A 26,075-nucleotide genomic window follows, 5' to 3' on the forward strand; every position below is an offset into this window, starting at 1 on the left:
GGCCCCTCTTGGCCATAGTGATTATTTACCAGCGGATCCCTCAGCTTTACCTTTATTTATTATATCATTTGCCAGCTGCTTTACGCACTCGCCGCAGAGAGCAACAGGCCTACAACGGTAAAATCTTCAAACATTATACTTCACTCATAGTTCGAAAAATATGGTAGGACAAATGGCAGCACAAATTTATTTATTATTCTGAAGATATTTAATAAAATTTCCAGACACACCCATCCTCCGGGAACGTTTCGATATCTCAATGAGATGGGAAGCGGGCGGGGTGTGCTTGGTCTTCAAAGGTCAACGCGGTTTTACTCAGCGTCAGAGTGGTGCAGTGGTAAGATGCTCGTTTTCTATATAATGGTTACCATCAATGTCCACTGGTTCGACTCCGGGCATAGAACGTCAGAAACAAGTTCTTCACCTACCGAGTCTGGGGCGACCACCTATAGATGGCGCCTTCATTTCGCACCCAACTCCACTGGTGGAAAATTGCCGTGTGGCGATATGTGACCGGAGTTGGTGTGCTGTAAAATAGCTGTGTTATACTCAGCTATCGTTTACTAGCGGTCTCACATACTCATCGTTTCCTTTGCCCTAGCCATCATTCAGCCCTCACTCAACCACCGTTGCCCAAACTCAGCCATCGACCCAGGGAGCTGCGACGCACACTTTGAAAACCCCACTGCTGTATGCTATTTAAAAAAATGGATAATGAGCTCTCGCGAAAAGTTAACGTTTAGATTGTAAAATTTTAAATCAATAACTGTTTCTCAGAATTTCCCTCGAAGAGAGTCTTGAGTGGTTCTTGAAGCACACGAGGGGGAAAAAAAGATGCATACAATAAAACAACAAAAAATTACGTACTAATTATTTTTCTGCAATATATTTACGGTAGTTGTAAAAAATTGGGATAGTGATGACAGATTAATTGTGTAAGCGGTATTTAGATTTGGTTTTTTTCTCTTCAAAACCAACCTTATGTTCCGTAATTACAGCTCTGGAAGAGATCATAAAGATGTCATCTTTTACTTTATTTTTGATAATTTGAGTTTCTCCCTCCCAACACTCTTATTCTTCTTATGTAACTTTTGTTTTTAGTCGTGTCCTCTCATCATTCTCTTGTTCACATAGCGGCATTATGTTCGAGCTCGTTTTGAGTAGAAAATCAAATCAACTCTTGATGTGTGGCATTCGAAATGAGAAGATGATGGACCTGAAACTGGATATAGCCCTTTTCTTATTTTCTTCTAATTCTTTACGTTGAAAAAAGTTGACCTTTGGCTTTTTTTTTCTCTTCTTCACATCGTGCGCTCTTTGTATTTAGTAGGTGCCTCATGATATTGGTGGCCGGTTTTTTTCGGTGCTGGTTGGAATCATTACCGGCGTAGTTCGTGTGTGTGTGTGTGTATCAATAGTATTTAATACCATGGGATGGTTAAAGTGGAACAGCGGCGGCGCGCATGCGGTTGTTGACCTCCTGACCACTTGCACGCTGTTTTTTTGTTTTTTTTTCATAAAGGAGTCAACTCGAATTTTCGTGACGCTCAATCTCTGTGTAGGGGTTGCTCTTTCTTGCCTTGAGTGTTTTTGATTTCTTGCACTCCTACACGCACACACACACACACACACTACAGCAGGATTCCTAGAACTATATCGAGGATTTCAGCCTGTGCGTTTACAGGTGAAGATACAAAAAGGAATTGAAAAAACGAAAAAAGTCTTTATCCAACCGAATAAGGCGAAGCATCTAAACCCGTGATTCCCCCACGCCCCAACGGAAGGGGGCACAATTTGATTTTTTAAGGGAACAATCATGATTTATGAAAATTCATATTTGATGAAAAAATAATTTCAGAATTAATAAAAATCCATATTTAGTGAAAAAATAGTTGCAGAATTGATGAAAATCAATATTTGATAAGAAAAAAATTTCAGAATTAATAAAAATCCATATTTAGTGAAAAAATAATTTCCGAATTAAAGAAATTCATATTCAATGAAAAAAAATTCACAAATTAATGAACTGTCATATTTAATGAGGAAATAATTTAAGTATCAATGGAAATTCATATTCAATAAAAAAATTATCTCAGTAATTGAATGAAAGTGAATTCCTCAGTAAAGTGAATTCCTCCAATACTGTAGGGCTCCCTATTTGCCTCGAAGCCCTGGCTCCGTTGGTTTTTAAAAAGCTACTGCACGGATCAAGATACCTCATCATGACTAAGGCTGCTATTACTCTATAAAAATTTTAGAGAAGTTCTTGAAAAATGCTATAAAACTTGAAAAATGCAACCAATAAGCATATATCGGTTACATTCTTGGAAATTTTTTTCAAGTTTTGTAAAATATCTTTTATCGAACTTTTATAGTGTAATCCCGGCCTTATTGGTCATTGGACTTCATGGGGAAATTTTTTTTGCACCGCGATGTCTTTAAGGTTAAAAACTCGTACTTTTTTTTCAGACCAGGTTATAGGGCTTTGGGCTTCAAGTTATAGGGTTTTCCTCCTCGGGGATTCTGGGGGGCACATACAGGCTAATTTGAGGTTTCAGAAAAGCAAGGAGAGAATTCCACCAGAAAAATTTCGAGTTTAGGTTATGGAATGCTTTTTGTTTTTATGAATAATGATTAATACCCCCACTTTTCCGGGACCCCAGAACGCAGGAAATACCGTAATTCATGTCACATATTCTGGATAATTTTTTTTTGAATATCTTGACTTCGAGAATCGATTGAATTGTCTAATTTAAATCTTGCCTGTTCTCTGCGCTTTCAGTAGCATTTCTGTTCTACAAACACTACATTCAGACAATTCGAGAATTGTGTTTAATTTTCCCTCTATATATCCGTTGTAAATAAGAGACTGATAATCACTGGTCTGTCTGACTTTTTAATACACGTATTTTTGATTTCATCTTGAATAAGATGAGATAAAAAAAAAAAAAAGGGACCTCTCTCTCTCTGACCACAACAAATAGGCCCGACTATATAGCTCATGGAATGTTCAACTGTACATACAACGTGAACGTGAACGTCATGTATTCCCAAGAGATCTTTACGATGTGTCCAAAGAATTTGTTGAACTGAAATATGCCCATTTTCCATATTTGTTATATTACTTTATTTGTAAATTATGAAAATTATCTCTTTCTCCGATTTTGGTAAAGATTGTAAATTAAAGTAGGCTTCATTTTGAAAAACGGGACATTTCCATAAAAGGAAGTCGGTCAAAATTACGGGAAAATACGGGAATACTATTCAAAATAAAATGGTAGAAAATTGATTTGGAAAAATATGAAAAATCTAATCTTTTCTTTGAAAGAAAAGGAAACTTTATTTACAGGATTACAGGGGGTGTGGTATATGCTTTTTTTTTTTTGGTAAAAAATCATTGAATTTCAGTGGTTTGGGGTGTTAATATCACATTTTTTTTCTCCAATTCTCTGAAAGGCCAAGCGGATACACTCTACGCTTCTTTGATTGACGTTTACATTCGCTTGCAGCATGTTTTTTTTGTTTGAGTGATGATCACACGGAGATGAATAGATAATCTTTCATGTCATTATCAAGAGATAAGAGGGAAGATTTTTTGAATATTTCAAACATTACTGTTTTTGGTTTACGTATTTTTGGAAAATACGTAGACTCTCTGGTGTTTTTTTTTTTGGAGTCTACAAATTTACGGGACTCTAAACCATTGCAATATCTAGGGTCTTTTCACATCCTTGTGATGCTAACATTTTAAGTGATTTATAAAATTTTTCTCATCCTCATTATAACTGCCACAGTGTAGATCATTAATATTTTCTTTTCCGATTTCGCACGATGTTATTGCTTTTCCCCCGAAACTGAGTATAATAATAATAAAAGAAACAAGGAATAGAAATGCTCTACCTTTTTTTCTATTATTTATTCCGTACGTATATTCCTATACTACTCAGAGAAAATGGAAGCGAAAAAACACCGTCTCCCTCTTCTGTTATCGAACTTTGAACAAAAGCTTACTCCCACTCTGACAGTTGATCTGACAGATTGGGGGGGGGGATGAAAAACATGCTCGAATATAAAGCCAACAAAAACCTCTCTGGGCTCACCATTGCTGAAATAAGAGGGTTTTCAGGACTCGACATATATTTCGTGACTGCCAAAATAAAGTGCATCAAGTTAGGCGAGATATCTCGTCATTTCCGCTGTAATGGTTAAATATTTTACTCCATCGTGCTGAACACAACTTCGAAGAAGTTCATGTTATAGCCGACTGAAATTTTTTTGAAGAAAGAAACTTCCGCTGTAACACATGTTAAATACGACCATGTGTGTTTCAATGCGATATTGAGAAAAGACACACTGTGCAATAGTAATGTATCGATTAAATAAATAATAAATTATTATTAAATCAGTTAACGACCAGTTTACCAATCAAAATTCAAGCAAGATATTAAAGAAGGACAAAGAAAAAAAAATGAATTGGAGAAAGGGGAAATCAAATAATTCGAGATCAAAGCTTGCTTAGAATGAACGTACTCGTGTGGATACTTCCTCTATATTTCTATTATATCATACTGGTAGACTGCAAAAGACGAAAAACTCATACGTAATAAAATGCCCCGTTTCATTTATGAAGCTTTTTTTTATTTTTTTGAAACACGTGAATAGGTAACTGTATGGGTTCAGCTGTGCTTTTGTAGGAAACATATCTAGGAAAAAGAAGAGAGGGAATAAACGCTTTCTGCACCTGTGTTTGCTGTTCTTCCCGTGGTCTTTTCTGTCATGTTTCTTAAAAGATCCCTTTGCGATCAGTCTTTTTTGTATAACCCATAATCCTCTTTACTTTCTGAGATATCCCCCAAAACTGTGCTCTCCATTCATTACTCTTACTTACCTTCCTTTCGCTTATGCCCATTTTTGTGGTGGAAAAACATTTCGTGTCAGACATTTTTTTCTTTTTCTTTTGAGTCTGTGACTGACGACATGTTCGTGCTTAGGGTCTATCATCTTCGGAGAGATTAAAGAAAAAAAAAAGAAAAAATTAACAACTCTTCTTAGTTTTTCATCGAAGAGTTATTATGTGAGGTTTTTCTTTACAGTTCCTACAAACATGTATCATCATCTTTATCCCTTTGAAAAAGTACACGTGTACTGTTGGAAACTAGCCAAATAATCACCATCTCAAATTTTTTTGTAATTTATGACATAATAGTAATTTTTATTTGATTTATGACACAAAAAAATAAATAAATAAGGAAATGGAGCCCGAGGTGATTACAAAAACAAGACCTTTCACGCTTTGCATCGCAATGCAAAAAAAAAATTAATAATAATACTTATAAATCAATACCGTATTCATGTATCATTTATCAAAATAACTATTAAAATTACGTTTTATCTTTCATTTCCATTCATGATGTCATTCGAAACAGAACCTCATTATTATCGCAATGCATAAAAGTTATTATAAAATGAACCAAAATATATGTATGATACAGTCAAACTCTATAAAAACGACATTGAAGATTCTGAAAAATTTTATCTTCGTAACACGGAAGTGAATACATTCTATAATATGTATTCACTTCCATTACCTTATATAACACTTTTGAAGAAACATTTTACTGTTATCTTATCCCAAAATTTTACAATGCATTACCACCAGAAATCATTCACAATACTAATTTATCATCCTTTAAAAAATGTGTCAAGCAATAAATGTTCTCACTTGATGATATAGAAAATTTGTTTTAATGTTTTTCTGTCGCTCATGTAATTCTTGAATAACGTAACAGTTTAATTTAATTACATGCTGCATCTTGTTGTTTTTGCTTTCATTCCAACGTCCAAAAAAAATATATCTTTAGATGCGGCATGTAGAACTGTATTTAAATTGCACTCCACTGTTGCCATGAATTTTTATTTCAATTTGAATAATTTGAATTTTTTAGTTGCATATTTTGTTTTCCATACTAATTTTTACTAGCATTTACCAGAACGGGTCACTTTTTTGATTGACTCCTTGGTAAAGTTTTCTCTTTTTTTTTTGTACTTTTATATGATAACAATAAATTTGATCTGATTTGATTTGAACCGAGTTTGACGTTTCCAAGACCTTTGAACTATTTCAAAGACCTCTAAAATATGATCACATACAACCAAATACTGTGAAGGAAATTGTTTTCTTTTGATTGGGATGACCATATTTTGGGGAGAAAAATACGAGAAATTAGGATGATGAATGTGAGGTACATTGCCAATTGTCGATGAAATTGCCAATTATTTTATGTAAATAACCTTTGGTCGGAAATAAAGTGCTACAGCAAATCTGCGGTGAATAGAAGTTATTTGTAGAAATTGTATTTTTACGAAAAAAAAGCTCAAACACACCATGAGAAAAAAGTTCAAACACATGCCAAACATGTAAGATGAATATTCCCCGTACGTACAATCACATTTGTTATCATTTTATTTGTAAATTATGAAAATTATCTCTTTCTCTGATTTTGGTAAGGATTGTAAATTAAAGAAAGCTTCATTTTGAAAGACGGAAAATTTTCATGAAGAAAGTTGGTCAAAATTACGGGAAATACGGGAATGTCATGTGTATGGGTCATGCCAATGAGCAAGTTGGTACGTCAAACGAAATCTTCACGTCAAACGAAATCTTCACGTCAAAAAAATCTTTCAATAAATCATAAACATTTCCTCAATGCTCTGAGCTGTAATTCTAGGAATTTCCTGGGGAGAAACGCTAGAAAAAATGTTAGCAAAAGCGACGAAAAGTTTTCGTTACATCAGAGGTCGATACGTTTTCACCGACATTATAAAAAAGTTGGTTAATTCGAATTTTAGATAATTCAAACATTTACGAACTCAAATTGAGTTTTCTATCTAATTTAATGTTAAAATTTCTTGTTTAATTCAAATATTTTGGATAATTCGAAGTTGGAAGCAGAAAAAAAAAATCATGATTATATGGGGGAAATTTACTTTGGAAAAATTTTACAAGCCAGACTTTGCTTTTCTCGATCATGTTATTGAACACAAATTTTTAAACACTAATTAAAAGTTTGAAAATTCTGTTTTTCTCCGCTTTTTTTTTTTTTTGGGTAATTTGGTGTCCATTTTAATATTGTTCAACTGGAGGAAATCGAGACTGTGTACCATCCAATATCGATTATGCTTTTCAACCTATAGATCATAGTCTCCCAAACTTTTTGTTCCATCGCCCCCCTTCTTCACATTTTTTTTCTCTCATCGCCCCCCATCTTTGCCGCTGTGGTGGTCGAGTGGTTATAGTGCCGGACTCGTGATGCGAGGATCCGGGTTCGAACCCCACAGTGGTGGTCGGCTGAAGTTGGTTTTCTGTGGTTCCCAACTTCAAGGCGCAAATGCGAGCCGATCTCCCCGTTAAAAAGTCTCGCCACAGAGAGCAACAGTCCTACAACGGTAAATCATTCAACCATAACACTTCACTCATAGTTAGTAAAACTGGGGGCAGATGACAGCATTACACAGAAACAAACTTTACGTCAGGTTGCACTACACGTACACGCACATTCCCGCATGTACCGATTCGTTGGGGGGTTCCGCGGGGGGGGGGGTGCATGTGTGGTGTAGCAGTAGTAGGTAGGGGCTCGGGGATCCATGATGTTCTTAAGTCAGCCACCTCGTTGGGCAATTTGCCTGTTGTGGCGTTGTATTTGTATTTGTATTTGTAACTCAAATAAACCCATAGGATCCTATGTTAAATCAGTTGGTTCTATCGCCCGCTTGGACCATTCCATCGCCCACTTTGGGAAACACTGACGCATATAGATCAAGAGATACAACATTCAATATTTGAATCTTTATCTATCATCATTAAGAATATGGAAAGTATCGGAAAATTCAGATTGTCTAATACGTTAATGAAATTGTTATCGTATATGAATGTTGGTGATTAAGTTGGGATGTTTAATCATTTTACAGACCCAGGATAGATTAATTGGATAATTCTAATTGTGTGGATAATTCAAACTTTTTCCCAATGATTTTGGACTTGGAATTAACCAAGTTCAACTGAATTCTATATTTTTTTACTTTTTTTTTCAAAAAAAAGTTTCCAATAGTTTTTCTTATTTCACGAGTATAATATAACTATAATAATAATTTATAAATTGAGTAAATTAGAGAAAATCTCCAACAGTGAACGTGATAACATGTTTGTGCTTGATATCAATACTGTTACGTTATCTGATTGCATCACGAATAATCGAACTAAAAAAATTATTTCCAATAACTCAATTTCTACTTCATATTATGAAATTATTCGTATATTATGAAATAATTTTTTCTACCCGATTTTTACACGACACTTATCTTTTCTTATTAGCATTCGCTTCCTATTCATCATCGTGTCGTAGCGTAACGAAATTTTGAAATCATCTTTCAAGACATTGTTTGGGGAATAAGAACAAAACTAAGATGGCGTCATCGCTTTGCTCAGAAAAATGGTAGTAAAACGGATGTGCATCCACCTCGTAATTATGGGTTTTGCTCTTTTTTTTCCTTCCCTTGAAAGAAAAGAACAGAGAGTATATATACAGATATATACTCACACACACACACACACAAAACACATTAGTAACAATGCTAGGCGTGTGTTTTTTTGTGGAAGTAGAAGAGAAGCGAATGAACTCGGGTTCGAATCACGTTCGTTTTGTTTTTCGTTCGTTATTTTATAGTTTCTTTGGGTGATCACTCACATGGTAGGTAAGCTCTTGTAAGTATCAGCAGCACCCTACAGTGAAGGGTGCTCGAACTTCACTCGCATTACTCTGGCAAATAAACAACACCTTACTTTTTTGGAGTCATGTTTCGGAGGTTGGGAATGCCTTCCGTAATCGACGTGAGAATTTCTGTTGAATATCTTCTAAGATATAGCTATGCTAAGCTTCAACAATTTTTTCTGAGGTTTGTCTGACATATTATGAAAAACTAATATTGTTAAAAAATACCTTGAAGTGTTTAAAAAAAATGATAATCCAAGTTATATCTCAACAGAAAATATGAAAAATATTTTTCTTTTTTTTAAAGAATTTACCCCATTTGAAATATGCACAACAGGTGATGTTCAATAAGGCCAATTGATCATTAACGTTTTGTGAATTTCACGATTTTTTGTATATGTAATCCTTCTTCGGTAGCACTCCATTACCACGTTCAGGAAGTGAGAATAGACTCCTAACAATTTTATAATTATGGAAAAAAGAAAATGATAATAATTAACCATCTTTTTCATATTTTGACATTTAGAGTTTTAAACTATGTGCATGGTATCCCATAAATTAGTAAAACACTTTGAAACTTCATGAAAATTAAAGGTTGAAAAAAATTATTCTCATGAAGAGGGATTTTTTTGGTACAAGGAAAAAAGGTTGAATTTGTGTCGGCAGAGGGTGCTTCACGAAAGCAAACGGAAATATGCTAGTCAGATTGATAAAATGCAGGGTGTACGATTAACAGCTCATTTCGGAATTTCCCTGTTACTGGCACGTACGGTTTTCATCGTAATGTTGAAATTGGTAGATAAGGCACTATTGGTGAAGTTGGTCTAGATCAGCCACAAATCGTCGTATGAAGCTTTACGAACGTTTCGGACACAAAAGAGATAGAAGAAAGGCTCAGGTTGTGAATTCTGTGATTTTCTTTCATGCAGTACACTCTATAAACAACTATTTGAACAAAATATTTTCGTGTACCAAAAAAATTCCTCATCGTGAGAATAACTTTTTTGTAAACCGCATTAAAATATACCAATTCCTTCAATTTTTATGAATTATCAAACTGCGAATTTATCGGACACCCTGCACATGTGTCTATGTCAAATTCTTAACAGCTGTTTCTCAACTTATTATTATATTTTTTATGGTCAAAATAATTTAAGAATAATTACTCCAAAACACATGGGTTGTTGTTTGCTGAAACTGTTCTGAAATTTAACAGGCAGAGAAGAATTTTTGAGTGTTTACGATATAAAACAGTAATTTTTCTCGTAATAAAGCTTAGGCTTATATATAGATGGGGTTATATACAAACAGGGTTTATGGCACTTTACGGTGAGCCGTTGATCCTATACTTCCAATTAGAAAAAGTTTTCAAATAACGTGTAGTGTACAGATATGTCATTCATGTTTCAAAGGTTCATATAGTTATAAGGATAAAAGAAATTAACCATTTATACAGTCCCGTGTGCCCCAAAACCCAATTTGAAAATTGTCGTTCTGTCTCTCTTGATGCCAACTAATAGAATTCTGCGTTTCTAAGTGCAATATTCACTGATGTATAAAATTTGGAAATTTGGGGAAAAACAGCTCTAAATGCGGAAAACCCTGTTTTAACTGTCTTTTTTATAACGCTGTTTTTTCCCCAACTTCCCTCCGTTTTTCGAATTCTAATATCTCGGTGAATATTGCAATTAGAATTATGGAATTTTTTTTCTTGGCATCAGGAGAAACATGGCAACAACTTTCTAATTTGGCGTAGGGCACACGGGGAATGTATAAAAAGTTATCTTTTTATTTTAGTAACTAAATTAACCCTTGAAATATGAATGACACAGCTGAATACTTCACAGTATTTGAAAACGTTTTAAAATTTTTTCTAAGTATACCAGTAGGATCAACGACTCGCCATAAAACCTGTTTGCCATGCACCCTGAATTTTTGAAGTTAACTTCAAGCTCTTATTTCATACCTTATTTTCCCTGAAATTGTAGTATAAAGGGATTTTGACGAAATATATTTTGTACGTGATATATATGTACAAAATTGAATTTATTTAATTTTTTCCCCCTGAATGTGAATTACTCGGCTTATTCGAAGTTGCGGCGTGTCTACAGGAACTTCTTTTTTTTTGTTCTGGTCATTTTTTTGGGTGCTGATTTACCGGAAACTACGGTAAAGAAACCGAAACTTGAAAAACATTCAAAAGGTTGAGATTATTTGAATTGTATTTCTTTCTTTGAGGTTTAGTCAGGGAAATAACCAATCAGATTTTGCTGGGAACCTTGTAGTAAGGAAAAACATCTAATTGGGAGCTTGTGTGATTAAAATATACCATAATTTCTTACGTATAATCTGCGTGTGAAAATTCCATTCATCAATAATGAAATAATAAGGAATGGAAGAGGTTTATCACGTTTCTGTTGAAAAAAAATTTCGATTTTTTTTACTCGCATCTCCATGCGCCATCTATAAATCCTAAAAAAAAGTATGTTATGAGGATATATTCAGTTCTCTTCCTACTTTTCAGAGAAAAAAATGCGAGGCAAGATAGAGCTATATGTAATCCACAATAGAAAATTCCGTTTTTTTTAAAGTAATATATACATATATATACTGCGTATGATCCGTGTGTTGATTATATACGATGGAAAATACAGTGTAGCCAGAATCAAAAGTGTTACGCCGGGGCCTGGCCACGACCTCCTATATAACCTATACTATATATCTAGGTGGTCGTGGCCTGGCCCGTTCGAGTCAATAGCCTGGCTAAAAAACCAGTATAAACATTTTAATGTGTCAATATGATGATGAAATCTTCCCGCAAAGTGGCTCAACTGTTACTGCCGAATGAGAGGGGGAAGGCTGACATTACTGTTACTACTATACACTGCATTTCGATGGAAAATTATGATAAAATTTAAATTTTTACCACTTAAATGAAAAAAAAACAAACTTGGTTTTATTTTTGATAATTTTGTTCTAAACTTCACGCAATATCAATAAATCCCAAATGTTTCAATCTTTATTTTCGTTTATTTTTTCGTAGGCTACCAGGAAGGTTTCAAAATGCGGATATCTCTTCGTTGCTCCTGATTGGGATTTCACTGTGTCTATAAACAGGACGAAGGTAATATGATCTTTTGATACACGTGAAATAATTAGCTTCTTTTTTCTTTTGTCAAACGTTTAGTACATAAAAACTTCTAAGGTTTTCATTTTTTATACATTGGTATATTTAATGCAATTACAGAAATTACTTACCCAGACCTTTTTTTCTCTCTCAACCATTGTACACACATAATTCTGACAGAAAATGTATTTTTATGGTCTTGAATGAAAAAAATGACCAAAATTATCAAAAGTGCAACTCACTTCATTTACCATGGGAAAAAAAAGCAACTACAGTTGATTCCTATTTTAATGAATACCGTTATATAGCCAAAACTTCTTTTTAACCAAAACTTTCTTAATGCCCAGAAAAGTTTACATAGCAGCAATGTAAATTGTGGAATTCCTTTATAACGAAATTTCGTTATGACGAAGTGATTTCTCCGGTATTTTGGAGTTCGTTATAACGAGATTCGACTGTAATATGAATGAAATTCGGTATTATTTTGTTAATAAACAAGAGACACAAATTTCGTAATTAATCTCAAAAGCGCGAGCTTAGTAAGCCTAAAATGAAGTAAAAAAACTACTTTGGGGTTGTTTTATACGACATTTTAGGTAGCCCAAAGTAGCCTAGTTTTCTCTCAGAACGTAACCTTCAAGTTACTATCGACCACATATTGATAAATAATCGTTTAATTACGAGTTTATAGGTATTATTCAAACGACAATTAGTTTCAACGTATAAATAAATAGCATTTACTTTATAATTAAGTCGTTCTTTGACAGAAAAATGCAAAGTTTTCTTTGACAAAAATTCCATATGTAATCAAGCAACAAATATACGTTTAGCAAATGATATCCAAAATAGCGGATTCATTACCAACTCGAATGAATGAATTGGCCGATAATGTCCCCTGTAAGGCAAATTACACTACAAACTGTTTGGAAATTTTCGTTAGAATAGCCACTAGGCAACGCTGAATCTGTTTTTAGGATCGGTGGAAATTGTTTCCTGTAGGTGGAAAGTAGCCCCAGATAACGGTATCAAAAACAAAATTACACAGGGTGTCCTGTAAGTGCTAATGCGGTCTTTATCTCATCAACCGTTTTTCGCAGAGGTATAGTTTCAATTTAAAAAATGCGCAAAGGCTTTCAAAAATACCCTGTACCAGTTTTGAGAGCAAAAATACAGTGTGTAACGAAATAAAAAAATCTAAATTTTTATACAGTCCCCCTTGTCCTCTAACTTCCAATTAGAAAGTTGTTCCCCTGTCTCTCCTGAGGCCAACCAAAAAATTCTAAGTTTCTAAGTACAATATTTGCTTAGATATTCGAAATCAAAAATCGGGAAAGAACAACACTAAGTTTGATCATTTTTGTCGCACCACGGTCATTTTCGACACACGAGGGCTAATTTTTTTTTTTAGACTGAGACCTACAATTTATTGCCGATTCCGAATGACAGGCTTGTTTTTTATACTCATCGAGAGGTTGGTGCGCTAAACCCTGGATGGGGTGACTCCCTGCGGTAACAATTGTTTCTGCGGTCATGTCGCCGTTTTTGTTATACAGTAGCTTCGTGCCAGGAAAGTTTTGTGACAAGGACGAAGCAGGTATCGAACTCGCGACAACTCTAAACATCCTTTGGTACTGTAGGCGAGTATCTTATCGACCTGGGCTACCGCGGCCAACAGCACAACTGAGGGAAAGGAGGGTTGTCCGTTAGTTTTTTGTTGTCTTTTCCCAAGTTTTCTTTAATTCTTTAAATTCAAAAATATCTTAGCGAATATTGCACTTAGAAACATGGAATTTCTTTCCGTTGGCGTCAGGAGAGATAGGGTAACAACTGAAAGTTAAAGGATAGGGGGAACGTATAGAAATTTAGATTTTTAATTTTTTGTGATGCACTGTATTTTCACTCTCAAAACTGGTGTAGCGTAATTTTTGAACGCCTTCTGTGGGCATTTTTTAAATTTAAATTATATTTCTACAACTCATGGTTCACGAGATAAAGACCACATTAGCACTTATACAGGACACCCCGTATGAAAACGTTCAAGTTTTTTCATTTTTTATACTGCATTGCTTGTGAAATCGACTGCTCAGATAGTACTTTTTTTCCTATTCGCCAAATTACTGTACATTGAGGTGACTTCCCAGGTGAGAGACGTGAATGGTATTTTCACTAAATCTATCGTATAGTAGAATTCAGATCCGAGTTCAAATGTTTTTCGGTTTTAGGCGGATCCGTATATTGTCTCATGGATCGGTAAACATTCAAATACATTTTCGGAAAGTTTGCGCAAAAAGAGAGGAAGGGGGAGGGGAAAAGGTATTGGGAATGAAAAACCAGAAAAAAAAGAGAAAAGTCAATGCGCTTTTGCAAAATGCAAACGACCTGATATTCAGCCTTATTTTATCATTGTTGTTGTTGCTATCGTTAGTGACAAAAATCATCGTCACGCTAAATGGTTATGCTTTCACAAATGATGTCTCGTGGAACTTCCAGGAGAAATAAATAACAAACAAAAAAAAACTTAGTATATATATATATTTATGGTATTTATTTTTATTTTTTTAATTCCATTGAGAAAATATTTCCAAAAGGAATTTTTCACGAAGAGAGGATGGGAACAAACACACGGGATTACCTGCCGCTCATAATAAAGTGCGTTCGCGTGTTCCGTGCGTTACCTTCTTTCCTTTTTCTCCCTTTTCATCGTTATTGGGACTCGATGCTTCTTTATATATGAACGCTTTGGTGGGTAAAGGATGAGCGATCATAATTGTCCCCATCAGCTATGAAAGCGTAGGCACGCGCGAGCGATGAGCAGGATTAGCGTGAGAAACGAATTCCTGTCGAACTTCGATGGCAAACAAGATTAGGGACTTGTCGTCGTCGTCGTATGCGGAAGGAAGCCGTGGATCGATGGACTAAAAGGAATGATTATCTGGTTCCATGTCTGTGGAAAACCCATTAGAAGAAACATTCCTTTAGACTATGCATACGATTTTTTCTCCTCGAATAGCGATTGTCTTTCCAAGTCTCAATGTCTCATGCAAATTAGTATTATAGAGCATATATCGTATATGCTCAGCGCATGAACGAGGAGGGGGGGGGCAAATGTGGCCCTCGGAGTCATATGATGTGGGCCGTGACGTCAAACGTAAATTTGTAAAAATGAACTAAGCGGCATATTATCAGATTACCAAAGTGACCCGCGATGCAGTTACACATCACTGCGACGTATTCTAATTTCAACCAAGTGGTCTGCGGCATACTTCCGGATCACTTCAGTGACCATTGACACATATCCAGATCACTTCGGTCACACATATCCAGATCACTTCGGTCACCCACGACACACACATTCAGATGACTTTAGTGACCCACGGCAGACATTCGGATGACTTGGGTTACCAGCGGCACATTTAAAAATATTTTCAGTGACCCCCTGGCGCATTTCCTGATCACTGAGTCGTACCCGACATGTTTTCAAACTAATGAAGTGGTCAGCACTCAGCTGCCACACACTGGATCAGAGAGAATTTTTAAAAACAGAAGTAGAGTGAATATAAAGTCAAGAAAATAATTAGATGGATAGAAGACAATGAAGACAAAGTGATCCTACAGACGCCATATCAACCAATAGCACAAGTGCAAACTGCACCACCTCGCCGTTCACAAAAAAAAAACAAACTGATTAAGTATAAAGAAGATTGACACTGGCGCAAGAACAGTATAATGCCGTGGAAACCAAACGATTTAAATTGAGGATGAAATCGATTATGAATTTTATCTAATTTATTATTGATTTCAATATATACGATTTAGGATTTTATATTTGAATTAAGATTTAATATGTAATATAGAATTATATGCTCTTGATTTCCGATTGTATACGTAGACTGTGATCTCGAAATTGATTTTATAAGTAGATTATGATTTTATAGTTGTTATGATAATAATAACGTGATGATTACGTATTCCCAAGAGATCGTTACGATCTGTCCAGGGAATTTGTTAGTGGACATCCATGCCCGACCCGGGATTCGAACCCAGACCTGCACAGTCAGAAGCTAGCTCCCTACCACTGGACTGCCGGGCGGCTTGTAATGCATATTTTGTAATGCTTTGTTATGAATAAATTGCCAGAGGTATCCAGTCCGACAATGTGCCGATATTGCCATATGGCGATGTGGCCTGGGTATCTTTCGGTTTGACGGTCAGCACTGAGTAAAAGGTTTAGCATCCTTGTCATACATGCTCAACCCATATCCAGCGGGCCAAATGTGGCCCACAACGTCAAACATAATTTTGTGTCATGTGAAAATGAAAAAAGTGGCACATTCCCAAATTACTGAAAAGACCCGCGGCACAGTTCCAGATCACTTGAGCGGCCCGCGTCACATTCCCATATCACTTAAGTGGCTTTCTGCACGTTTCCAGATCACTCAAGTGACCCTCGGCACAGTTCCAGATCACTTACGTGTCCCTCAGAAGATTTTTCAGACTACCACGACACAACTCCACAGATAAACTTAAACTACTCATGCGGCATATTCCCAGATCACTTAAGTGACCCCTGGCATATTCACACAGGTCTCTTGAGTTTGAGTGAAATACGGCAGAGCTCCAAATGCCTCAAATAAGCCGTGGCACATTTGCAGACCACTCAAGCATCATGCGGTGCATTTACAGATCACTTAAGTGACTCGCGGCGTATTTACAGATCACTGCGACACTTTCTTAGAACACTTGAGTGACCTGCTGCACAGTTCCAGGTCACTTAAGCGGCTCGTGGCTCATTCTCAGATCGCTTAAGTAGTCTCACACTTTTTAACATGGGGGAAAACCATGCTCCAGTAGCGATATCATAAAAAAATATTAGTTCCGGCCCTGGGTATAGGAATGAGTTCCATTTGATTTGGTGAGCAACGACAAGCATGGTGCCAATAAGTTGCACCACGACGTCATCGACAGAGAAGTGGGTCCCGTTTCTCAATATACGGAATTCACTGTCATCGTCCAATGAGATATTTCCTCCGTTAATGAAAACTGGCAAGAAATATCAAGCCTGAATCACGTTTAGTTCCGTTTCACGCGGGACGAACAATCTGTCAAAAGAACTTGTGAGTTCTTCTTAGGACATGCACCCCATATATCTCTTCTTCTATATATATATATATTTGTCATATATAGGGAGAAGGAGAAAGAACATTTATAGAGAGTGAATGGAGAGAGTAGTACTACTTTTTTCGGGTTCTAATCATACTGATACTTTTTCTTTTCACTCTCACGTCATACACGTTTAAAGACGTCAGTCGCTGTCGTGTCCTCCAAAAAAAAAAAACAAAAAAACACAGCACCACATGTCATTGAACTGAATGCAGCATATTGAGAAAAATGACACTACGTCGCGTCTTTTGTCACTTTCTTTTTCTCTACAGAGTCCTCTCGAAAACGCTGAAGAGTCTCTTGAAGTTTCATTTCTCATGAAAACGTAGATTTTTTTCTTTTTGTTATAGTATGAAAGAGCATTTTCAATTTATTATCATCCTGATTATTTGTATGTAATATAAATATGTACAGCGTATCTACGTTTGGCATATTTATAAAAACATTTTTTATTTTATAAAATGTAGTTTACATGTAACAGTAAATAAATTAGATTGCTATCTCTATGTTATGGCGATAAAACATCTTTAACTGTGTGCTCAAGTAAAAATATGTAAGATCTCTCTCTCTCTCTCTCTCTTAGAAATAATATAATTATATTTTATATTGTGGTATTTCTTGGCGTAAGCGTTGCAGGTCGAAAAAAATAAAACTTGTTTGGAGTAAGCGTCACCACTGGTCAAAGGGCACCCCTATTTTGCGAAGAAATCATTTGTTTTACTCTATTCGGGGTTGACAAATCTGAGGAAATTTCAGGCGCGCTACACCTTGATTTCTTAAAAGCAAAGCGAATTTATTCTCCCCAAGAGAAAAACGGTATATAAGTTTTTTTTCTCGAATTTTCTAGAACTAAGCGACTGCTTTCCACGTTTGACGCTATAACATAAATTCCGGTAATTTTATATTGCTTTCAGACACCACTTTAGCTGTTAGAAGTTGAAAATTTTATGCGCCAATACAAAGTTTTTAGTTGCTATGACTTTTTTTTCAAACCTTGGCCTATACCTAGTGAATTTCTTTGAGGTTGTTTCTTTGACACAAAAATTAAAGAACGCGTCACATTCGATCAAGTGCCTCAAGCCTCCAAAATCATGTCTTTCAAGACATAAGGGCCTCGGTGGACTGGCCAAGAAATACGGTATATGTTGATTCTTTGAAGAATTTCATTTAAAAAAATTGGAGGAAAAAAAATCCACATTTAATTAGAATTCCATTTACTTATAGCTGAATGTGAAATTAATGAAGTGTTATGCATTCATTTTTCATTCATTCGTTATGCATGAGATTTATTCATCTCATTAAATCTTGGTATCATTTAAGAGATGGTTTTTTTACAAAAAAAACATTTTTGAGAGAGGACAATAAATTCATGATTAATTTAAGGATTTATTGAATTAAGTAAGATTTTTATATTATCATAATATTTGAACATGGAATGTAAATCCGCCAGGCGTATAATACAGTATTATATATATATATTTTTATATGTATAAAATTTTCTCTCTCTCTTCCTTACTTCTCAGCGATGGCAAAGACGATGGTTCGTGTTGTACGACGATGGCGAATTGACGTACTCTGTGGACGAACATGTAAGTTTTTATTTTTGATTCTGTTGAATATATAATATATATGCTATAAATTCCATCATTTCCTTTTTATTCCATGCATCATACATTTTTTTTTCAACAGAAAATAAATGCAGCTTGGTATAACCATTTGCTATGGGTATTAAATAGAGCAGTTATTCATAGACATTTATTTCCATTGAAAAGTCAAATTTTCCTGAACGATTGATCACATTCTGAATTTCCTATTGCTAAATTTCTTGCTTGCAGCTCATTCAGTGACAATAAACAATGAATCAGTCGATACATTTGAAGTAACTTTTTCCCCTATCTTGTTTTCTTAAGAATGTGCGCGAAATGCACATTGGTACATCAGTTATACCGAACAATTGATGCTTTAATACAGAATCATCTTAATAACATCATTGGCCATGGACTGAGGCTCCTACATACCTGTCGCAATTGATGTTAACATCATCATAATTTTTATCCTATAGGGGAGGGGGAATCCAAACAAAATTTGCTCATTCCCCTAATCACTGTGAATCGAATTTGATATTAACTATATAGCCAAAAGTCACTTTGGCAATCAAATTTCTAGAAAAATAATTTGTATGAATCGTTATAAAGTTTCAGACATTTAAGCCTAATGCTTTTACGTAAACTTTCCAGTGAAAATTTAGTTACGGGTGCATTTAGGGAACCTCCATTAAATAGGAGAAAAATGTTTTTGATAAACCCTGAAAAATAAAGCTGCAAATGATTTGTAACTTTCACAAAATATTTTACTTGCTTTGTGTAATTTTTGTATGCATTTTCGTTAAAATAGCACGTATATTCACGGAAAATATACGAGATATAAATGTGTATAAATGTATAATATTTCTTCTAAAATTCCAATTTTCATTGCATGTTTTTTTGTTTTTTTTTTTGCTTAATAACGTACATACTCCTCGAAAAAACTCCACGAAGCTTACAGAAAATTTGACGACATATATAAGACTCACTATGATGAAGTTTAAGATGAGACGATTAAATCATTCGATGAGATATGCGCATTTTAAGAAATTGATTTTTAGGTACGCAAGTGTAGAATATACCTATTTTTTCATGATTAGGTTGCTGAATATAAGGTGTCCCATAAATAATTAAAAAATTCATAGAAGAGTTAAAGGAATGTGGTATATTTGAATGTATTTGCAAAAAAGTTATCATGCTGAGGTAAAACAACTTCATCAATAGTGCTTTATCTCCCCAATGCCAACATCACAATGGAAACCTTAAGTAAGCGCCAATAATAGCAAAATTCAGAAATGAGCTCTTCAGTTTATAGGACTCCGATTAGCACTTTTCCAGTGATTAGCTTTTAAGTATCGTCCTCTATCGGCCAAAATTTGAACTTCCTTCCCATACTAAAAAAATCCCTCCGTGAGAATAACTATTCGCGAACCGCCTTCAACCGAGTCCTACAATTTTTTTATGAATTTTCAAAGTATTTACAAATTTATGGGGCACCCAGCATATAGTTTCAATGCTCCAAGTGTAGAAATATGAAAAAATGATTATTATTTCGCAACAATCATGCTTTATATCCACCACAATGTCAAAATCACAACAAAACCTTACGTAAAACTCCAGTAACAGGGAACATTCAGAAATGAGGATTGCATGAACGAATCGTAAACCGTGCATTTTATAGGACTCTGACTTGCTTTCGTGCAGTGTCCCCAAAGAAATCCTCTTTTGATGAGAATACGTTTTTGGCAAATATCACATTGAAATAAAGGGTAGGTAGGCAAAAAGTCCGTATAAACTTTAAATATTCATAAAAACCGGAAAAATAACCGAAATAAAAAACGGTTTGCAGGGTTAGCATCACTAAGGTCACGGGAATTTATTTAAGACTGATTTCTTAATAACTCTTAATTAATAAGAATATTGCGCTTAGAAACTTCTAATTTTTTCTGTTGACCTCAGAAGGTACAGGGCAACAACAACAATCGGAAGTTAGAAGACAAAGGGACCATATAAGAATTTAGATTTTTTAATTTATTTTGTGACGCACCGCATTTTCACTTTCAAAACTGGTAGAGGGTAATTTTTGAACGCCTTTTGAGCATTTTTTAAACTACTACACCAAACACCAACTCCGGCCATATCGCAATTTACTGCCATTAATGAGATGGGTTGAAAGTAAAGGCGCTGTCTATCGGTGGTCACCTAAAAAGATCGTTAAGAAAACCTCTTGTCTATATCCTCCCTCAGGTTTGAATCTGACCATGACGGCAACCTTCACGGTGGTCGACGATCATCTTACCCCCATCCCACTCGGGCGATGGCAATTTTTAAAATGGAATCATAACTCTACGACGGACGGTTGATGAGATAAAGGCTGCATTAACGCTTACAAGACACCCTGTATTGCGTTAGTGTGGTGTTGAGCGGAGAAGGCCATTTTCATGTGGAGAGATTCATCCCGTTTCCAAAATAAAAGAATACCGTGAAGTTGAGGCATATTGCTATTTATTGTAACAATCGATGTTTATCTCTCTGAAAAGTTATCATGTCCCTCCCCCTTATGCGCGGAGGACCCCTCCCCCAAGCTGTGTCCGCTAGATATGCTCAAACATTAAGAAAGCTATGCGTGAGTGCGCCTAGTCACATTGAGTTGATTTGAGCATGGTTATCACATGCTTATGCTTCGGCTTCTGCAAACGCCGTTTAAGATTTTTAAATCTTTAATGATATATTTGAATTAAATTTATATTTATTTATTCATCTAATTTTAATTCTCTTTGAACTAGTTATTTTTTAAAAACAAAATAAGGAGACAGACTTATGTCGTTACTAGTAATTTATATTGTGAGGGCATATATTCATGCCAAAGTAAAATTTAAAAAAAAATCCGTCTGTTGTGTACATACCGAAAAGCAAGCAGTAAAAAGTCAGTAAAAGATAACCATCAAAAATATGCAAAATAAAATTCCTGCACAATTGAAAAGCCACGCCGCATACTAGTTAGCTCTGGGTTCTTGTAATTCTGGTCTTATCTGGCAACATCTTTTCTCTAAATGCTGTGCAGTTATTATTATTATTATTATCATTGTCATTATTTATTTATTTTTTTCTGCGCGCAACTCTTCTATTCTATTCTTTTTTTATCTTGCATTTCTATCAGATATGCCTCTCATTTTTCATGATGTTTACTTTTCCTGTTCGGTTTTATTTATGATGTAATTTTTACCTTCCTGTGGAATTCCCTGTACTCTTCTCCCTAAAAAGTTTGCTATTATTATTTTTTGAATATAAACATCAGTGACTGACCTTAACATAATCTTTGCGTTCTTCCTTTTTTTGCTAGTATGTGTTGTAATACCCCGTTTTATACGTATGACGTAAGAAAATACGTACAATAATCATTTCAGGAGGGAGTTTTTAGACAAGTAGATCGAAATAAATTTATGAGCAAATAGTGTTTGCAAAAATCAGGTGGGAGAAAAGGTTACGCGGTAAAAGTGTGATAAATCTGCTTATTGTGCATAATTGCTGACCATTTTTTGCACTTTTGATAAATCTTCCTAAATTTATAACTTTTACTGCCGATTATGCATGGGATAATATCCAAGCGTCGGTGGTAAACATAATAAAAACCGTACTGAATTTATCACATTTACAGGTTATAATGTATAATCGATAGTTCGTTTCAGTGAATATGATAAATCGGTCTGATTGCCGAGATAAGATTTATTGTATTTGGATCACCACGTACTTGTGAACCAGATTCTGAATCAGATATAATCAACAGTGTTTTTTAATGAATATTTCCGAACATTCCCGAAATAACTCCTATTTGGAAAATTCTGATATCAGATCCCGATATAACGAACTCTAATTTTACTATCGTACCCCGATATAATGAACTTCAATTTTGCAAATTCAATGATTTAAAGAATTAAAGTTTTTTGTTAAAATTCATTTTGTATACGATCAGACCCCAATATAACAAACGCCTATTTAACGAATTCTATAATCGGACCCCGACATGATTAACCCCTGTTTGACGAATTCTACGATCGGACCTCGATGTAACGAACTCTTACTTGACAAATTTTACGATCCTACCCCGGTATTACGTATCATTTCATCAATTTATCAGTACGCATAATTCTATTGGCATTAATAAATTTACCAATAACACTTGGGTGTTACGCATAATCGCTGGTAGAGTCATAATTTTTTTAGTATCTATCAAATTTACCAACGACGCTTGGACATGAATAAGTAAAAAAGTGATAAATTTATCAAACTTGCCTCCTCCTAACCAGATCATGGCCAGCCGCTCTGTCTCAATGAAGAGGTTTTAGCCTCATTTAAGCTAGGTCGAAGAAGACCTGGGCCATGTTGGGAGCTGTGCAATGTGCATATATGTGTTGTGAAGCTAACATGAAGTCTGTGTGTGATAATTGAATAATTCTATCATTGTAGTCCTGTTGCTGCTCTCTGTAGCAAGACTTATAACGGAGAGATCGGCTCGCATTCGTACCTCGAAGTCCGATAGTAGAATTCGTCAAATTAGGGAACCACAGAAAAATAGCTTCAGCCATGGCGGTGTTCGAACGCGGTTCCTCGCGATACGAGTCCGTCACTGTGACCACTCGACCACCTCATAATAAACGGTTGTTACGCATAATCGATTTATCACATTTACTGTAACATAAATATTGAAAATTCTAATTTCGTATTTTGCTTGTCATAGAAAAAGAGCGCTATCTGATGGAGGAATTATGAACTACTAAAGGCTTTTAACTTAACAGATTCATAAATTAATATTACATGAGTAGGGTTCGTTTCAGTTGAACTTTATTTTTTAGAAAGTAACATTTTTTTCTGGAAAATGAATGCAATGGACCTCTCATATTTTTAATTCAGTTTTTTTTTTTGAGAAATTCATTCTCTTCGAGTTCCTTATTATAATAAATAATCGGAATAATTTGAATTGATTATTGTGAGCAATATATTTGCGGAGGAGGGAAGAGAATAAATAATTTAATGAGTGATAAATATATGGCAGAATCAAGCTTATGCTAAACAGTTGTGTTCGGCGGCCCACCCAAAGAATTCTACAAGGAAAAAAAAAAAGGTAAGAAGGATCGTGTGCCTGGAGGCGGCCTTGGTTTTGATAACCAAATGCTTTGGGGTCAACGTTTTTTTACAACGTGGCTGTTATAAATAATAATAATAATAATAATAGAATATGATGAGGAAGAAGAAGATGGTCGCGCAAACGTGCTACGAAAAAACGAAGAGAGGAGAGAAGGTGATATCAATTTTGGAAAGAAGCTCGTTCAGGCCTTCTGTTCAAAAACAAAGACCATCCATCGGTGCTGTTTTTGTGAAGCTCTCTATGATAGAGAAGTCAGTCCAATAATACAGTGGAACCTCTCGTTTATACGACGTTCAAGAGGTCGAGTCAGAGCGTCGTATAAATGCAGAAGTCAAACGACTGAGGCCTTAAAAAAAATGACAACCGTCCCCTAAACAGACGTACACAGTATTCAGTGTGTTTAACTGCATCTCTAGTTCTGTTGTAAAACAATCGTTTCATTCGTACTTGAGGGAAAATAAAAAAGAATTTCAAAACCGCATTCAAATCGCTTAGAGAAATAAAATTAGCAGAAGCAGCTTGGTCTTCGATTTTAATTCTCTACTTTATAGTCATTTTCCTAGTTGATCCCAGGGATATTCATTCAAAGATCAACTTTAACCATTAATTTAAAATTCTTGTCGAATTCTTCCAAAATGTTTAGTTTATCTTTTAGAGGAAGCGTCTTTCGTTTTCTCGGGATACAAACGGGGATTTGACATGGCCAGCAAGCAAAGCACCACCACAAAGAAAATTCGGAAGAACTGAATATTGTGTGTGAGTGCAGGGCCGCAACTAGATGCTGGGTCAGCCGAGGTAAGCACGCATTTTGCTGCCCCCTTGTAATGCTGAAGGAGGAGTTAAAGGGTGAAATTTTGCGCCCCTTCTGGTCCGAAACTCGGGGAACCAGACCCGCTTGCTCCTCCCCACTCCACCAGTAGCAGCCCTGCGTGTGTGTATACCATATATGTCTCTTATTAGAAGACATGTTCTCTCAAAATGCTTACAATGGACTTCCCCACCACCTGAGGATAACGCTGAAAACATTGGGAGAAAAAAATTCTGAAACGACATATATGGCCGTCAAAACAATTGAAACCCTTTTTTTTTCGGGGCTTGCCGCGTCTTCTTATTCTCAGAAACAAGCAACAAACTAATCACTCACGTGCCCAATCTAAATGGCCATCAGCTACCTCAATGGCTATTTACGTATACGTCAACAATCACCCAACATTTATGGCTTTTCCGGTGACAATGTGCAAGAACTTTTTCAGCAACGCGTTTTCACTGTCTATGAAAATTGCGAGCATTGGATGAATATAGAGGACGTTTTTTAGAGTTCAAGTCGAAGTGAAAACGTCGAATAATTGAACGAATAAATGAAATATTTCAACATTAAAATGTATGAGAAACTTACCTCGGCCCGGCGAATATGATTCGATATACGGAGTTCCCCGGAGGGAGCATTTGTTTTCTCAGTTTAAAAAAAAATCATACCCCAAGGAGCACCATTAACATCTCGCGAGCAGTAATTTGGTGCATCTGGGGCTTACAATGAGTATTTTACATTAAAGAAAAAGATTAGCATACTATTACATTAGCATATTGTCAGCATCGTATTAGAAATGAACTATGTATATTGTTATGAATTATGTATATAGAATGTTCTACACTTTTTTCTATTATTTGCTCTAACATAAAAATGTGTAGGAACCAATTGCGAGACCGAATACAACAGTCGCATGAATGTGGAAGTCGTATAACTGAGAGACGTATAAACGAGGTTCCACTGTAGTTATGGGGGGGGGGGCATTAAACATAAGGTGGGGGGGGGGTAGAATTAATGCTCGTAAGAAGTGTTCACAACTAGCTCAGCCTGGAGGCTCTTAGTTCATTGAAGTTAGGATAGAAGCATCTTTTTTTTTTTTCCGAACCAGTTGATTTCTTCGTCTTGTCGAACTTCATCCGAGCTCCCACGTACGTGCTGGCATATGCTTGCTCGCTTGCTTACGAATTTATGACAAGATAGAAAGAGGGAGTTCATCACACTGCAATCTCTTCCGCAGTGTGTGTGTGTGTGTGTGTGTTGCCCTTTTTTTTTGGCTCTTAATCTGTATAATTTGGGGAGTTTTTTTCCGTTCGTATAGGCATTGCCTGACGGATCATCCAAATAAGGCTGAATGAACCGGCTCATAGAAGAAGAAGAAGAAGAAAACGCTTCGCGAGCTTTCATTATTTGATAGAAAGAGTGAGAGAGAGAAACAAAAATGCCCTCCATGCAGAGCCATCCCGACGCCAGCGGTAATGAGAAT

General features: G+C 35.6%; 1 protein-coding gene across 2 annotated transcripts in view; it reads left to right on the forward strand.

Annotated features, from left to right (window-relative positions):
• LOC149090177 (uncharacterized) overlaps positions 1-26,075 on the forward strand; it is a 152,503-nt gene that overhangs the window by 72,105 nt on the left and 54,323 nt on the right. For both annotated transcript variants that reach the window (XM_089232455.1, XM_089232461.1), the window contains exons 2-3: positions 11,812-11,892; positions 18,579-18,644. In XM_089232455.1, coding sequence (XP_089088581.1) covers positions 11,812-11,892; positions 18,579-18,644 — 147 coding nt within the window. The remainder of the gene's footprint in view (positions 1-11,811; positions 11,893-18,578; positions 18,645-26,075) is intronic.

The sequence above is a fragment of the Pholcus phalangioides genome, unplaced genomic scaffold (assembly GCF_987345545.1).
Source record: "Pholcus phalangioides strain wild (caught in Gottingen) unplaced genomic scaffold, Ppha-v1.0 ptg000001l_1, whole genome shotgun sequence".
Taxonomy (NCBI): Eukaryota; Metazoa; Arthropoda; class Arachnida; order Araneae; family Pholcidae; genus Pholcus; species Pholcus phalangioides.